At 43.4% G+C, this 16,308-nt stretch overlaps 1 protein-coding gene and 1 long non-coding RNA gene across 2 annotated transcripts in view; both read right to left on the bottom strand.

The window, feature by feature from the left end:
- Positions 1-2,584: 2,584 nt before the first annotated feature.
- Positions 2,585-16,308, bottom strand: part of SERTAD2 (SERTA domain containing 2) — a 25,315-nt gene continuing 11,591 nt past the window's right edge. Inside the window, exon 2 of the mRNA XM_019516586.1 lies at positions 2,585-7,827. Within this exon, the coding sequence (XP_019372131.1) occupies positions 6,876-7,823 (948 nt within the window). The 5' untranslated portion in view covers positions 7,824-7,827 and the 3' untranslated portion in view covers positions 2,585-6,875. The remainder of the gene's footprint in view (positions 7,828-16,308) is intronic.
- LOC109296943 overlaps positions 2,585-16,308 on the bottom strand; it is an 18,580-nt gene continuing 4,856 nt past the window's right edge. The window contains exon 3 of the long non-coding RNA XR_002097112.1: positions 2,585-3,060. This is a non-coding gene — a long non-coding RNA (uncharacterized LOC109296943). The remainder of the gene's footprint in view (positions 3,061-16,308) is intronic.

Below are 16,308 nucleotides of genomic sequence, written 5' to 3'. Positions count from 1 at the left end.
TACAACCTGCGTTTCACTCGCAGCCTTGACTAGCCTCCGTCCATACCCCGCTCTGCAGAAGGAAAGATCCTCAGGAATGAACCGCCAGGATTTCTGGAGCAGTGACATGTCAATGAAACTGGTTTTCACTTTTACAAACATTTCCTAGCCAGGTGCACACGCTACTGTGGTAACATTTGATGAGGAACTCACACTGCCACTACGTGCGCAAAGCAGTGTATGTGTACTACACAACTGGAAAGGTTGCCAAGGGGAAACTGTTTGGCTTCACAATCTCACGGCTGCATTTTTCCACAGCTTTCCAAACGAAATCCGAAAACAAGTTCCCCAGATACATAATCATCAGCGGGTCGTTAATCCTCCCACTTCTTGTCTCATCTGTCTTGTGCCCTCTATCCCTGCAGCCATTTGTTGCTATTGCTGAGCAACAGACATTAGCAGCAGCTGGTCTGCAGCACTACCACAAGCTTTCTAAATGCAGAGCCCTCCCGTTGCCGGCTGCAACTTGGGTAACGTGAGCCAGTTCGTTGTCGATGCTATGCGTGGCATGTTAAGACAGGAAAACTCACTGCTTCTTGAAGATACTGAATCCCCAGCTCAAGCAGTGCTAGCAAGGTTTGGACCCTTGGCCCTTTTGTAAAGATTGGCTGGAGAAGTACCATTGCTTTCTCGCTTTGGAAGAGGCTGAAGTGAGCTGGGATTTTAGGCAACTCCTCTCTGCCCCCAGCACCACCCCAGGAGTTAGTGAAGAAAACTCTATTGGCGAGACCCAGTACTTTATGGCCTAACAGGGCTTCCGGAAGGACAGGCTATCGCCCTCCCTGCCCTCCTAGAAAGCAAGTACAGTCATCAACACAGAGGGCAAGGTCTGAAATTAAGCGTCAAATGCTTCCAGTTGTGATTTGAAGCCAGAACTGACAGCGCTCTGTCTATTAAAACTGGCCTGGCTACTGTTATGAGCTACCCTGGGCACGAGCTCCCTGGACTGCCACAGGGCTCACGGCAGGTCCAGAGAGCACAACTCATCTCCCACTGTTTGCAAATTAGAACAGCAGCCACTGCCGCTCCCTCTCTCCCCTCCCCCCAGCTAATGCTGCAGGGGTAAGCCCAGATCCTAAGACCTTGGAGACTGCGCATGGCAGAATGCCGAAGAAAGAAGCTCAGAGCAAGGAACATCACCCCAGGATTCATTTAGAGTATGTTCTCATTTCTGTCAGGGGAAAAACGAACTGTGTCTGTTCTTTGCAAGAAGCTTGAAACCCACCCAAATCCTACCCCGGGACCAATCCTTGGGAGTTGGGAGCAGCACATGGCACCAACACAACTGTGGACTCCCAGGGACCCGAGGGCCCTTACAGTGTGCTCACCAGAATGTGCCCCAGAGCTGAGGCCAGATTTCTCTTCCCTGGGGAATCTTCCAGGGAATTTGAGGACAGTGCCATTTCCCCAAGACCTCCCACTCGCATCACTCCTAACCTCCTTGTAGTGTCCTACTGTGGATAGGTGGGATACCCTCCCCCTCATGAACAAGGGTAATTATCCCCGAAAGGGAGGGCAAGACACCTTCTCTAGGTCACTGTGGGGGCATCTATGTGTGTGCTTTAATGCAAAGTTGACTGGTTAGCTCTGCAGTAAAGCATCACCATCTACATATGTGGCTGTATTAGGCTGGAATAAACTAATTAGGGTGACCAGAACAGAGGACATTCTGGTTTTCTGCTACTCTGTCCTCTATTGATACAAAACCTGGACACCTTTAATGCCCTCTATTTTTCTCTTCAAAAGAAAAAGAGAGGACATAAAGGCACCCAGGTTTCATATCAATAGAGGACAACCGGACTGTCCTCTACGATAGCCACACTAAAACTAACTCACTCTGCCATAATGTCAGGCACTATTTACTCTGCCACAAAGCATGTGTAGGCAGTGACTGGGGCTGGCTGGGGCACAAGGGTGCTATAGCGCAAAGGCTGCCTGCCAGCGAGCCCCCACTGTAGCACCCTTGTGCCCCAGCCAACCACTCCACAACACATGAAGCTGGAGCAGAGTAGCTCTGAGCTGGCAGACTGACCCACAGTGTTCCCTGCCAGCCAGGGCTGCTCTGCCTGGGCTCAATGTGCTGTAATCCCAGGTGCACATGTAAACACTGTGCCCGGGAGCAATACACTCCAGCATGAACTGCAGTTTGGTCACAAAAATGAGTGATTAAAAAAAACAACCCTTCAACCAGTGTATCTTTTAATTGTTTATTGTATAATATAAAACTACAAAAGTAAGACTGCTCATTTCCATGTACATTTGTCCAATTGTTTTGATTACAGCCCATACCTACATGTGAATACAGTAATCTGGTTTCAGATGTATATGTCTGTAATATTGCATAGAAAAGGCACAGCTCTAAGGTCTGTGGGGGGAGGGAGGGGGAGAAATACAGCCTTCTTTTTGACAATAACAAGCCCTGTTCAACAACCATGCACTGAACATGTCACACTATTTACACCTTTTCTAGAATCTCTGCCTTTTCAGATACTAGTATGGATTACACTTATCCCTCTCAACTTGTAGGTGGTGATTTTTTTCTTTCTTTTATTTTCTTTTCTTTAAAAGGTTCCAGGACTTGCACTAGGCTTATTTTCAGCAAAAGAGAGAGCAAGCTTAAAAACAGCTAACTTCTAAGAAATGTTCAGTCCCATTAATATAATCACTGAAAGCAACTTTCACAGAAGCAGGATGCTGAAGCCTGTTTGGAAAAGAAAAACAAATCAAAGTTCACAACACTTTGGAGTGAATTAGACTGTTTGTCAGACAGGACTCACTGCAATTTGCTCTCTTCGTTTCTGAAAAAAAGTGTAAACTTTCGGTTCACAACACTGAGTTTTAAATCATCTGGGCTATTAACACGCAACAGGGAGAAACCGGCTGCAGCGCAAGGTAGTTTGTTCTCACAACGGTCATTTCAGAAGCGGTTCTTATTTTCTAGCTTGCAGCAGGGAATGCAAATAGATCATACTTTGGCTTTTTGTTGAACACTATCTTTCTTTTCAAAGGATGTGCTTCTTCCTTTGCATACAAGGCTGTACAGTCCACTAAGGCTCTGAGAAGGGACTGTATTAGTGGGTGCCACAATCTTGCAGTCCCTATTGCAAGCCCAGTTCCAGCAGAGTACAACGTGAGTTGCATACAAACCAGGACTGCCTGATCAAGCCTGGTAAGCAATACGTTTAAGCCCATGCAATTAACACGTTGCACTTAGAAAGTACATTTACAACTGCTACGCTGTATCTTACCATGCGCAAAGGTGGCATCGGTTCCACTCTGTTTCCTAGAGAAAGAGTACCGTCCTGCAAATGTACTTGTTCGTGCAGCCCCAGGGGCTTTGGTGGGGCTCCTTGCATACGTGGAGTTTGCTTGTGCATCTACAAAATCAGCCCCCAGAGGAAGAGGTGGATCAAATCAAGCGTGCTCCCAGCAGACTTCCCAGGGTCAAATGGGAGTCCCCTTTGGAAGGAACTGACACATCAGGAGGCTGATAGCGATGGCTGGTTCTGCATACTGAACTATTCCTCATCCATACCTCATGCATATTTCACAAACCCGACCCATATTAGAAGAAAGAGGCAAGGGGGGAAAGGAGGGGAGAAAATCATGTGAACCATGCGTATCCCAAATCAAACCCAAATCATTCTCTCAATGTAGCTCCCATCCCCTTTTCATACAGATTTACATTCCTACAAGAGAATACATTCCTACCATACATTCTGTACATGTTACAATCCAGATGTTGTTAGCTTCACAATAAAATAAATATATTTACAAAGGAAAAAAAGGAATAAATAAGTTATGGAAAAAACAACAAAAAAAAATCACTTCAAATCCAAAGCTCTTTCATTCTGCTCTCATCTTGTCATTTCATTGCACATCAGTGTCAATATACATCCTCTGGCATACCTCTTGCATAAAGAATACTTAACCTGACTGTTATTCTACAACCGTTGCAAAGATCACACTACAGACAGAAAGCTGCTGCAAAGAGTGAGAGATTCTAGCAAGCATTTCCATCTACAGAGCAAGAGGTTATAGCTCAGAATAAGAATTCCTGACCTTTTGCCTAATTTTATAAGTTAGGTGCATCTCTGTGCTATCGATTGCCTTCAAGTACTGTAAGACTTTGACTTCAGCACCAAGGATACACAGATTTCTTGACTGGTAAAACATTTTGAAATTCTCTCTCCTATTTTGCAAATACCAAGAGACTTCAAAATTACCCCTTTCAGAGCTACAGTTCACTGCTCCAAAAATGGTGCTTATTTGAACTGTTGCCTAACATATGGTATTGGTTTAAACACACCATTAACTAATAAGAAGGGGGGGGGGGCATTTCTAAGTTATTGTAAATCAGTTCTACACAATGGTAAATCAGTACACTTACCAAATTATTGTTCTGAGGGAAGAATTAAAACAAAAAAAGTTAACATGCTTGTGTGGCTACATGATTTTTGTGTGCACACACACACACACACAGTTACACACCAGGGCCATAATTCTCCTGGTTCCTCCAGTTCTAAAAGTTGCAGAGTCTGTGGCAGGGTTATCATCACAGAGAAATAAGGCTGGAAGGGACCTCAAGAGATCATCTAGTATTCTCTTACAAGGTATGGAAGCTGCAGGATGAACAATAACCACAAGCTCCTGAATGCAAAAAAAATGGAACAATTATTCCTTACGCCTCCCCCTGTTAAAAACGGCCCCCAATTCTACACTTGCTTGATGGCATTCTGTGCGAAGTGGTAAATACTATTACAGTCCTTGCAAGCAAACAACTGCAAGTTCATCAACATTTTGTTGCTTCACTGAGTTAGTCTTTAAAAACAAACTGTAGCTGGCTGATTAATTAGAATCCAAAGGATTCCATAATTGTACACAACGCATTTCATTCAGATTAGCAGTTCCTTCATTGCAATATCTGAAATTCATTGCTTTGTATTGCATTTGTATGCATTATTCATTTACTAGTAAATATATACGGCCTGTTTTAAAGTGCCAATTTATAAAGCTGCCTCCTTAAATGGCAGATAAGACCCAATTTTATCCATGACAAGAAGTGAGCAGAACTGGCTGAATATTGCCAAATGACATAAAACATAATTTAAAATTTCTTAAATAAATATAAAAGATATTCCTAAAGAAGCCATAGGCATGTCGACAATATAGGTTGTAACCTGCACTCAACAGCTAAAGTACCATTGGAAAACTAAAATGCCATAGCAACTTCAGCAACAGGCATGATACATTGCAAATCGTTTTTAAATTAAATGTACACCACGAGTTAAAAAATGCTATTGGTGCAGTAATGAGAAGACTTCTCAGGTGTTACAGGGGAAGGAAACATGCATAGAAAGCTGTGTCTGTATATTCATTGTATAACAGGTCTATAAAGTGTAAAGCAGGTAACACAGTTGATACAAGAAACCAACCCTACAGGAGATGCCAAGTGATGTAATGCGACTGGCTCCAGTTTCAACAGCAATGGATATTAAAATTAAGTCCATCCAGTGCAGATAAGAGATGAGCTTCACTGCAGTAATACTGAACTTGCCTTTTTCAGCACTTATCAACACAGTGAGGGAAAAAATGCTCCAAGAAAGGGCAAGTGGAATCTTGAATGCAAATGAATTGGAGCAAAGAGCACGGATGCTGCTCTCCAATAAAAACTGCAAAATCTTTTTTGTAACCGGTGTATGTGTTCCCCCTTAAAATTGTTTGCAGTCATTTCTGCTAAGGAGTCGCAGGACTGCTAAAATGCTTACGCAGTTCAAGGAACAAAGAAAACGTGATGTTCCAAATAAAACTTTCTAAAAAGGAACAGACATTTGCTTGGCATACTGGCATTAAGATTAAGCTCCCAGTAGCCTTGATCGCACAAGACACCACTTCCAACGAAGTTTCACAACTATTTCCTGCCAGCTGTTTAACATAGGTGTTGGAACAGACATGGCTCTAAGTTTTAGAAATCACAGTAGTGCACAGGTGGTTACAGCAGGGAGCAAACATTTGTGAAACTTGTGAAACAGCCCCCGGCCCTCTCTCAAAGCACTTTTGTTTGCATTCAGGAGACCAACTGCAGGTTTATTTGATCCAATTTTCTCTTTGCACCATACACATATAAAACATTACAACTCTGTATAAAAGTACAAGTGGTTCTTGTACATCTGAATTATGCAGGAACTATGTGAGCAAATCCTATCAAAATAGCTATTTTTTGTGTGTATAAACAGCATTTGTTTTTAGAAAAAACAATATCATAAACTGCAGAATCTGTACAAAAATATAAAATAAATTTGGGCAGCAGTTTCTAAACAGCCATGTAAATGCAACACTTAAAGAGGAATAGTTAATGCCTCCAAAAGGCTGAATTGCTAAGTCAACCTATACAGGGCTAAAATGGTACTGAGATTATCTAAATAATAAAATTTTTACCTCTTGCAATAAAACTTATAGAAAAAATAGACAAATATGCACATGCAATTTACAGCTTTTCCCAACATAATCCTTGTGCTTAGCTTTTACAATTTAATTTTTTTGTTGTAATAACATAGTAATATTGTCTACAATACGTATTCTTTCCTACACCGGGATATTCGGTCTTCCTTGAGGAACCACTTTAAAAAAAATACATTAAAAGTGGTCATACGTGGATGAAGGCACTCCAACTCTGCTTGAAGCAAAATCTAGTGTGATTTTTTTCTTTTAAAAAAAGGCAAGCAAGGACGCATGCACAGTGCTGTGAATCAGGGGCAGCAGGGTAGGTCAGTGGGTGGGCAGGGACTGTGAAAATACTACCAAGTGAATATACTGGTACAGAAAGTCACTCTGTTTTAAGACCCAACAAGCACCTCCATTATGTGATCCAGTTCTGTGAGGTCCATTTTGAAAGGCTGATTAGGGGTTACTGGTTGACTGCTATAAGGGGCTAGAGTTTTTAGGAGATCATCTGCTGAGACAGGAGCCATTTTTGAGGCAGTCCCTGTAGCAGACGTGCAAGGGTCAAAATCATACATAGAAGTATCAATGTCAGCAAACAAAATATCATCCAAGGTCAAGTCTGTGAGGAAACCTGTGGAAGTTGTTATCTCAAAATTGCCAGGTAGGGAGTCCATTAGTTTAGATTCACTTGTTCTGCTCTCTTGGACTCCCTCAGGCTTTTGAATGTTAGACTCGCTGGAGTTATCTTTAGAGTCCTCTGCTGCTGCTGCTGCTGCTGCTACTGCCTCGGTAGAGGTAGGTGTTGGACAGAGCTCCTCAATTTCATCCAAGGCTGAGGAGAAACTGTCCTTTACAGGTTGGATAGCTGGAGGTGGTAGTTTTGTAGGACCATCATGTTGGACAGTCTGGGAAGTGCAAAAAGTGTCATCCTCAAGCAAAGAGGCTGGGGTGAGGCAAGACTCCAATGGTGTAGTGCTTACAAAGTCAGTGGGGTGAATTGACGGAGAGGCAAGGTGGCTGAACGCAGGCTGGGCCTCTCTGAAGTTGTCCCCGAGAGGGTCAGTAGGCTGAGAAGTGGTGATGAACACAGGCCTCAAGCTGCCTTCTTGTTTGAGTTCCTCCTGGATTCGTCTCAACATGTTGTTAATTAAAACAGTCTTTTGCAAGCTTGGCTCTGTTAATGGCCTGTGGTTATAAAGTTTCATAAGGGAAATGTTGAAGATAGTCTGGCGCTGTAAGGTGTAAGACACCTTAGATGGACCGTCAGTAGGAGACACCACTTTGCCTTCCAGCCCATCTTCATGCTCGTCAAACTTCCGCTTTCCTCCTTTCCCCAACATATATCTGGAAAAGAGGAGGGGAAGTCATTAAAAAAAAAAGAGCATCAAGTGAAAATACTTATCTTACAGCAAAATGCCTGCCTGTCTTCACACAGACATCTCAGTTTGCACATACTAGCTGCTCAACATAACAGCAAGGCAGACGGATCTTATTTAGACCGCACTGGTGCTGTTTCATACCAGTAAAACTCCATTTGCATCAGTGAAATTGCTCCTGGTTTACAATGGTGTGATTAGAAATGAAAATGGGGTAAAGAGAACACCAACCCTAACACCACCAGGCTGCCACTGAAAATAAAATTGAGTTTTAAGTTCCAGGTATGACTACAACAGCAACTAGCAGTCAAAACTCTGTAGTGTCTTGCACTCTTACGTTTGTATGCTTTCATGTATCTATGCATAAATAGACAATGCTTGGTACAGGTGCTATATTAACAATTTACTTGAATTTCCTGACCTTTGCATTTATGTTCCTGACAGTAACGCTGTAGTAGTCTGGGGAGTTTTGTACTAAATTTCCCAGATTATTTTAAACTGGAGGGGGGGGGGGAAAGGGGCAGGGAGTGGACCGAAGCAACTGTACACTGAAAGAAAATCCTGCCTTAAGCCTGTAGATTTAACTCGCTGACATTCCAGATACATGCAGAGCGGTTGTGGACTCTCCATTACCCAGAAAGGTTGTGGACTCTCCATCCTTGGAGGATTTTTGGCCTGGCTAGACAAAGCCTTGGCTGGGATGATCTAGTTGGGGTTGGTCCTGCTTTGAGCACGGGGTTGAACTAGATGACCTCCTGAAGTCCTTTCCAACCCTCATTTTCAATTATTCTATATGGCAACCTGTGGTTTTATTTAAATGATTAAATATGAAAAAAGCTACCAGAGCAGGAAACGCAGTTTTAACAATAGTCTCACATCTCAAACACAGATACATTCAGGATGAAGCTAAAACTTTCCAGTCATTCACTCCATCTTCTTGCCAATGGCAATTTCTAGAGCACAATCCCCTGTTTAGCATGGCTGAAGAGCAACAGCCAAGATTTGTGCGAGGACTAGTCACTCTGGATCTCTTACTTTTGAGATGCTTTAAAACAATCCAATTGTCCAAAAAAAAAAAAATCGCTGAGCCCCTGCCCTCTGATAATCAGGCAAATCCAGCATCTGGAAGCCACTTGAATAATGTAGCCTGTGTCTGCCAGAGTATTTATCTCTAGATACTTCAGCATCTCAAACAGGTGATGGCAAATATACAGATAAGACAGTCACCACGTCAACATGAGCACTGCTGTGGCCAGAGAGCCAGTCTGTACCACTTCCAAGCTCTGAGAAGCATTTCATGCCCACATGTGGCAGACAACCAGAACCACAGCTGATGTGTCTACCTGTTTGCATCACTGTGCTCTCAAGCCTGAGTTTCTGAAAGGCATTGAAAGTCAGTAAGACTCAGATGCCTAAACCTAATGCTGAATAGTCATGACACCTAAATCCTTCGGATGGTCTCAGCCTTGAATTTCCATTTCATATTAACCACTGGAGCTTACAGTACTGTGTGTCACTTTCAGCCCAACAACCAAAAATATTTCCTAGCAGTGCTGTCATTAGTTCTTTATTCAACTGCACCTTGCTTATTTGAAGTAATACTAACTGCCTTTGTTTCAGCAGATTGATAACTGACCACTGTCTGGGTATCTTTATCAATAGAAAAGCAATATCCTAAAGCAGTTTCTTCACTGAGGAACACATCCATGCCAAGCTTTAAAGGCACTTCTGAGATACCAGTTAAAGTGTGTTTGGTTTGTTTTTTTAAGTGGTCAACATGAACATAAATGCTTTAGATAAACAGTAAGAAAGGAAACAAGGAATGTTATCAAGCTTTCTCCTGAATATAAATCATTATGCTAAGAAAAATAAAACCTGGTGTTCTTCTGGTCCAGACGTTCTCTTCCAGAAAGTTAATGAACACCTGAAAAAGGCTTTGAAGTGCTCCTCAAACTAGCTAGACTAGTACAAGTACAACCAGACTACTATCGGCAATACTCATGCAGCAGAAAAATTACCACACCAGAAATGCGTAGCACTAAGCCAGTGAACAAATTCTCAGGTTGTGACAAGCAATGCCCCATACTATACACTGGCGTGTATAACCAGGGGTCAAGGAACAAACAAAAAAAAGTCACCTCCCTCTTAACAATGCGCATCTTGCATAAGTTCTGAAAGCAAACGTAGAGTTTATTTTGTCTGGGTTTTATTGGAGTCTTAATTAACTCAGGAGAACAGATTCCAATCCCTGCTGCAGAATGTGTTTTTCTGCTACAGATGGCCTCCAGATATTCTTTCAGTGCTTGTGAGATTTCGGTCTCTCTGTCATTCCCCCACCCCCGCCATTAGGCTGCACGGAGCAAATTTACTAGACGAGATGTTTTATCGTATCTAATCTAAGCTGGAGAGAATAGAGGCCATTAGTACACTTCACTTGCCTGTCCCATGGGCTCCATCAATACAGCCTGGGGTAATCCTACAGGAGGGAGGAACTATGCTGCTTGCTGCATGTCATTCCCAACACACCAGCTCCTTGTGGAGGGGGCGGGAACCATGCAAACTCAGAGGGGGCAAGCATATGGGTCCCAGGGGGGAGGGGAGGGGGGAGCCAGATCAGCACAGAAAAGCCTCCAATAGGCTCCCATCATTCAGAGGCAGCACACTTCACACCCAGAAGCTGTGCAGCTACTGGCTCCCTGCCACACTTCCCCACTTGCTGGGATAGGGGGAGGGGAATTAAGCAGAACATGCAGAGCAGCAAACTCCCCAGGGACCCTCCATTGTTTTACATGGGGATAACAATGCAGAGATTGGAGTTTGCCTTTCTCTTTCTGTAAGTGCACCAGCCTCTAACTGACAACAGATCTTGGGAACGAAGGGTAAGACAGAAAGGCAAAAAAGACAGCCCTGTGGTGCAGCAATGAGCTTCCTGCCCACTCCCCTCCCTCCATCAAGTTCAGCTGGAGGGTTTTCCTGGGAGGTTGAGCCAAACACTGCTTCTCCAATCCAACATCACCACAGCTGCCAGGGTGGAGGGAAGGGGCCTGGGGGGATATTTCTTCCCTTCATCCCCTCCCTCAACAACAGTAATGGGATTGTTGAAGCCTCGCAAGCATCTCATTTAAAGTAGGACCAGCTCAGCCCTTCCTCTAGTTTTGCCATTTCTATTAAAGAACATATTGAAGAAGGGGTGAAAATTTCAGTCTGCACAATAAAACCGAGTGATAGATGAGATCAGCTCAACAAGCACAGCAGGGAAATCACAACAGAAGTCTAAATAGATTTTTAACCCCAAACCCGATTCCTCTCACACGATATTCACTGTGCAGCCACACGTCGCAGAGACGAAACCAGCTGTCCTCACTGGAGCACGATTCCCAGCTCACCCAATGGGAGTGAGGCCTGAGGAACATTGCCCCACATGTGCCTGCTCACTAAATCAGCTGTGCATCCCACACACCAACTGATACCACCAATACGACCTCTCTCCTCATCCCCATACTCGTTCCACAAACAGTTCGAAAAGCAAAAAGGCTACAGAGGTCTAGCCAACAGTGCCAAGAGCACTGCAACACGTTTCTGAAGCTTGCTTAACGTGAAGCCTAAAACCAGTTTAGGGAAGTTAATCTTTTCGGTTAGAAATAAATACCAAATCCAGATCTTTGAGTAATATTTTTTTTTCCTCTTAAATAGAAGCGGGGGGAACAAACACAGAGGAACTGAGGAACCAGTAGGCTATACTCCAAGTTTCTTGGCTGGCTACCAAGAATCCCTGTGCCTGGAATCTCGGGTGAACGAGAACTCTGAAATTTAGCACTACCCCATGGAAGTCTGCTTTTTCTCCGCTCCCTAGTGCCAATTTCATGGAATGTGCTCACGCTCAGTTGCTCCACCTTTTTTCTTAATTTTATTTTTACATATTCTGTAGTGGCATGCTTTCTTTCCCTTCAAATGGAAAAGCCAGGAACAAAAAGGCAAGGCTAACAGACACAGGGTATATCAAATATGTATCCTTAAGCTTGGCAATTTTAGAAATTGTGTGTTGTTTTTTCATACCTTGTGGACTAAGAAAAAAGTGTTAAATACTCTCTAATTTCAAACTCTTCTCCATAGGAGATGATTTTATTGTACAAAACAAACCCTTCTTCCCACTAACCAGAAAGCAGGCAGTCTGGGTGGCTGACCAGCAAGTTACCGTCGATTTCTTTTTTCCCCCCAGTTGAGCTGGCTGATCTGGTTCTTACATTCAAGAACAAGGACTGCGGGACCTGAATTAGGTTTTTAAAACTGACCAACAGTAATGACAGGCTCATCACCAGTAAACAAAATGAGAACTCCTATACACTGTTTTCCAGGAAGCTCAGAAATGACTCAAGGCTTCCTGCACACATGACTGTCTAGCTTTCATGTATCATGCAGGCTCTGTGTAGTTCAGTTCAAACAGAGTGATAGCGGGGTCCTTTTTAAAGACCGATCAGGTAACTCATCCTTTCACTTACTACTTTACAAACATACTCCTGTCTCTCCCCCTCTTTATCAAGCACGTCTAAATCTGCAAAGCAGGTACTTTGAGTCCAAATAAAAGGGTTCCTATATGCCTTTGACAAGGGGGCTAGAATGAACAGCATTAAATCATTAACTTTCTAAGACCTTGTTTTCTCTTGACACAAAAGAGATTTTTTTGTTCTGCATAGTACAAAAATGATTTGGTAATTTCATCCCTGTATCTGAGAGTTCAGTATTGTGCATCTTGCGCCTTGTTAAGGTGTTGACCAACTTCGGAGTTATTTGGGCAGTTTGTACTACCTCAGAAACTTGCTCCAACTCAATCCTACTCATCCTGTTAAGGACAATTCTCTCACACCTTTATTTTTCCAGTGAGATGTCTGATGGGGAGTGTAACTTACAAAGCAGGTTAAGCAAAGGGCAAAAATTAATATAACACAGAATATATTCCTACCCTCTAAATGAAGGAAGCCCATGGAATCAGACAGCCTTGGTGGGATGCAATAAACAGCTCCAGGGATAGGACTCGGGGCTGTGACAAGGCCAGCAGGGTACTGCTTTATGACAACTCCCTGACTTAAGTTTATTATGGACTAGCCTACAGTGACCTCAGGACCTCTTCTACAAGTATATATATCCCATTTCTAGTCATCCTTTTCAATATATTTCTTTAGCTATGTGTTATATCAAGCCCAGGGCTTGTTAGTCAGGGTCCCGTTTGCTATGGCTGGATGCATAACTGAACTGGGTTTAAAGAGAGATAAAGCAAAATTGACTAATTCATTCAGAGTAGAAAAGCGACTTTGAGATTTTCCAGATTTCACCCACAAAGCAAACTGTTTTGGCTCCAGATTTGGAAGACCAGACACAAAAGCCTCTCATTCCATTCTGATTCACGAAGACTTAATTCTTTTCTAGCCCTCTGACCATTAGCATGATTAGGAAATACAAGGGCAATGTTGGTGTCACTTGATGCGTAGATTGTTTTAAAATTAAAAAGAATGTGATGTTTATCCATTTTTCTGCACTTCATTGTACATGCATTTATTGGCTCTGCCTTCTCCTCAGCTCTGGCAGCTTTGGATGGTTTCACAGAAAAGAAACCAACCAAGAGTGGTTCTCTAAAGCTAACAGTAAGATGATCAGCATGAGCAGGAAAGGTTGTACAATGTCCGCCTACAAGATTCCTGGTCCTGGTTAGAGAAACAAGCCCTTTACTTTCCAGGGAACAAAGACCCACACATACACATCATTGAAAAACTACTTCTCAATCCTGCTTACAGCGGTATTTCCTATTACTAGTCCCTCTGCTGAAGTCTTTATTGACTGAATTCATAACAATGTGTGTGAGGGAAGGAAGAGGGAAGAAGGGAGTTGGGTCATTTTGCCCCTAGATAGAATAGAAAGCAGTTCTATGTCCAGTTTAGTGTTAAATATATCTTATGCATAGGTACCTTTCTTGAAAGTTTATTCCAGAGGCTAGAAGGCATTGCTGCTAAATGAGAAGCCAGAAATAGCTTGTCAAAAAAGCAGTTTAGCACCACAAGAGAGTGCCCATACAGAATCCACAGAACTGAATAAATCCAAGAAGCCACATCCCTACTCCTTTCATCTATACCAAGGATTCTCAACCAGGACACCGTGAGGTGCCACACAATATTAGCAATGTCAGGTGTTCAACCATTTACAAGAGATCCATAAGATAAAGCCTGAGATTTCAAACAGCAATCCAGTGTCAAAAACATTCCACCCAGTATGGTCTTTCTGAGTTCCGTGCAACAGAAAAAAGCTCTATTATTTTTCTGTAGTCAAAAACTGAATGAAAGTTAAGAACTGGCATTTTCCAAGCCATGCTCTGAGTCTAATGAGGGGTGACCTGAGTCTAAAAGGGGTGAGAAGGACTGATTTACACCACTCCATTTTAAAGGCCAAATGGTCTGAGACCTTGTTAGAGAACAAACACCGTTTTGTTTTGTTTTTCTAAAAGGCACTAGCATCAGCCTCAACCATCCACAGGCAACAAGCTGTCCCTGTGGATCTGGAGTTTTAAGGAAATAAGAATCTAGGAGGGGCTGCTGTGTGAAGTGTAGCTTAAAGTAGAGCTGGCAATGGCTGCTTCCTGACTGAAATCCTGGGTAACTGAAACCACAGCACTTAAATAAAAATTAAAGTGGGGGGGAAGAAAGCAAAACAAAACAGCACAAAACAAAACACCGCATTATTTCACTTTCTTTTTCCTGGAAAAATATTAAAGCTCAAACACAGCTGAGCAGAAAGGGAATCCAGGGTAATATGCCCATTTATCTCTGGAACCACGGCTTTTCCAACCCTCATGTGTAACCATGCCTCTGCTCGGCTCCTCTGAGATTGTATCCTGTACGTTTTTCAGGCACTTCCTGCGTTGCCTGTCACATGAAATATTTTCCTTTCCCTGCCCCCCAATACCATGTCTCCTAGGACCAAATTTAGGTTCCAATGGAGCCAATGGGAGGTTGGTTACTGACTTCAGAGAGGCCAGGATTTGATATGGACTGCCACAAAACCATAATGAAAAGATATCTCATGCCAGCTGGCAACATCATGGCCCCAATCTCTAGACCAGGGGTAGGCAACCCCTGACACGGGTGCCAGAATGGCATGTGAAGGCATTTTGCTTGGCACGCACACCTTGGGGCAGACGGCAGAGAAGGGACCAGGGTTGCACTGCCACAGCAAGGATTGGGCCCCTTGCAGCTCCTCCTCCATCTGCCCCTGGCACTCCACGTTACAAATTGAGGTTGCAGGTGTTTTTGGCACTCTGCCCACAAACATTGCCAACCCCTGCTCTAGACCCACCTGAGCTGCATTCAATACAAGGACTAGAAGCCATTTCTATACTTACAACTGCCACACAGGGCTGGTCAGAACAGCTTAAGGGCTAACCCTAAATTATAGCCAGTCACCTGTGACTTCAAGGGAGGTAGTGGCACCCCTCAACCTGCCTCTGCCCTTGTCAGTCTAGCAGGGGCATGGGAGATAGAAACTGAAAGCTACGTGGCACCTTTAAGCTACCGGAAAGCACCCACCAGCTGTGCGCCCTTAGAGCAGGGTCTAGGATCTGACCCTTAATATTCCTGACAGACTCAAAGTCAACATCTGACCAGTGGGTACTCAAGGACTGGTACCACCAGAAGACTGAACCGGCCTATGTAGAGCAGCTCTCCAACCGCCTCCAGGAGCAATGGATCCCTTTTTCTGCAATGACTTGAAGCTGGAAAAGGAAGAGTAATTCCCAGAGGTCGAAAAGAGGTTGCTCTGCTCTGGCTGGGGAAAATGAATGTCAGTCTAGTGTCCATTTTAAAAAGTCTGAAGGGAAGTTACAAAATAGGACTGCTTGGTTTTAGCCCCAAATATCTGACAGAATAAACTGAGTTAATAAAAAAAGAGAGAGAGAAAAATACCTCACTTAAAAAACCTAAACCAAAGCTCCCCAAATACATGCGCACACAGGCATGTGCACACCCTCATTTAAAGATTTGCGTTTGTTGGTACAATGGAGCTTTTAGATCGTGGTATAGCAGTGTCATGGTAGGAAGCCAGTACAGCATGTTCTGCACGACTAGATTTGATATGCTGCAGCTGGCTCAGGATTTGGACGTTAGCTGCTTTTGCAAGGCTTCTTGGTGCATGATTCTGATCTCTCGTCTGTAGATTTCATATGAGCCTGACCCAGCTGACTCCCAAGGAGTTGCTCTTGATTTGCAAACTTGCTGTTGAACAAATCAAGCCCAAGGATGACGTACAAGTGAAGGATACAAGAAAAGACAGAAGACTGGAAGAGGTGTTCAGAAAGGGACAGTCTGAAGGCTCCTCTCAGCTCAGGTAACTAAACTCTCTCACTTACAGGGTTTGTTCTTTCCAAACACCAGCAGTTATTTTTACATGCATTCTGGGGGGGGGGGGG

This window comes from Gavialis gangeticus, unplaced genomic scaffold (genome assembly GCF_001723915.1).
Source record: "Gavialis gangeticus isolate Ggan-Ray unplaced genomic scaffold, GavGan_comp1, whole genome shotgun sequence".
NCBI classification, from domain to species: Eukaryota; Metazoa; Chordata; order Crocodylia; family Gavialidae; genus Gavialis; species Gavialis gangeticus.
Note: the sequence above shows the minus strand (reverse complement) of the source record. Positions and strands in the feature narration are given on the sequence as shown.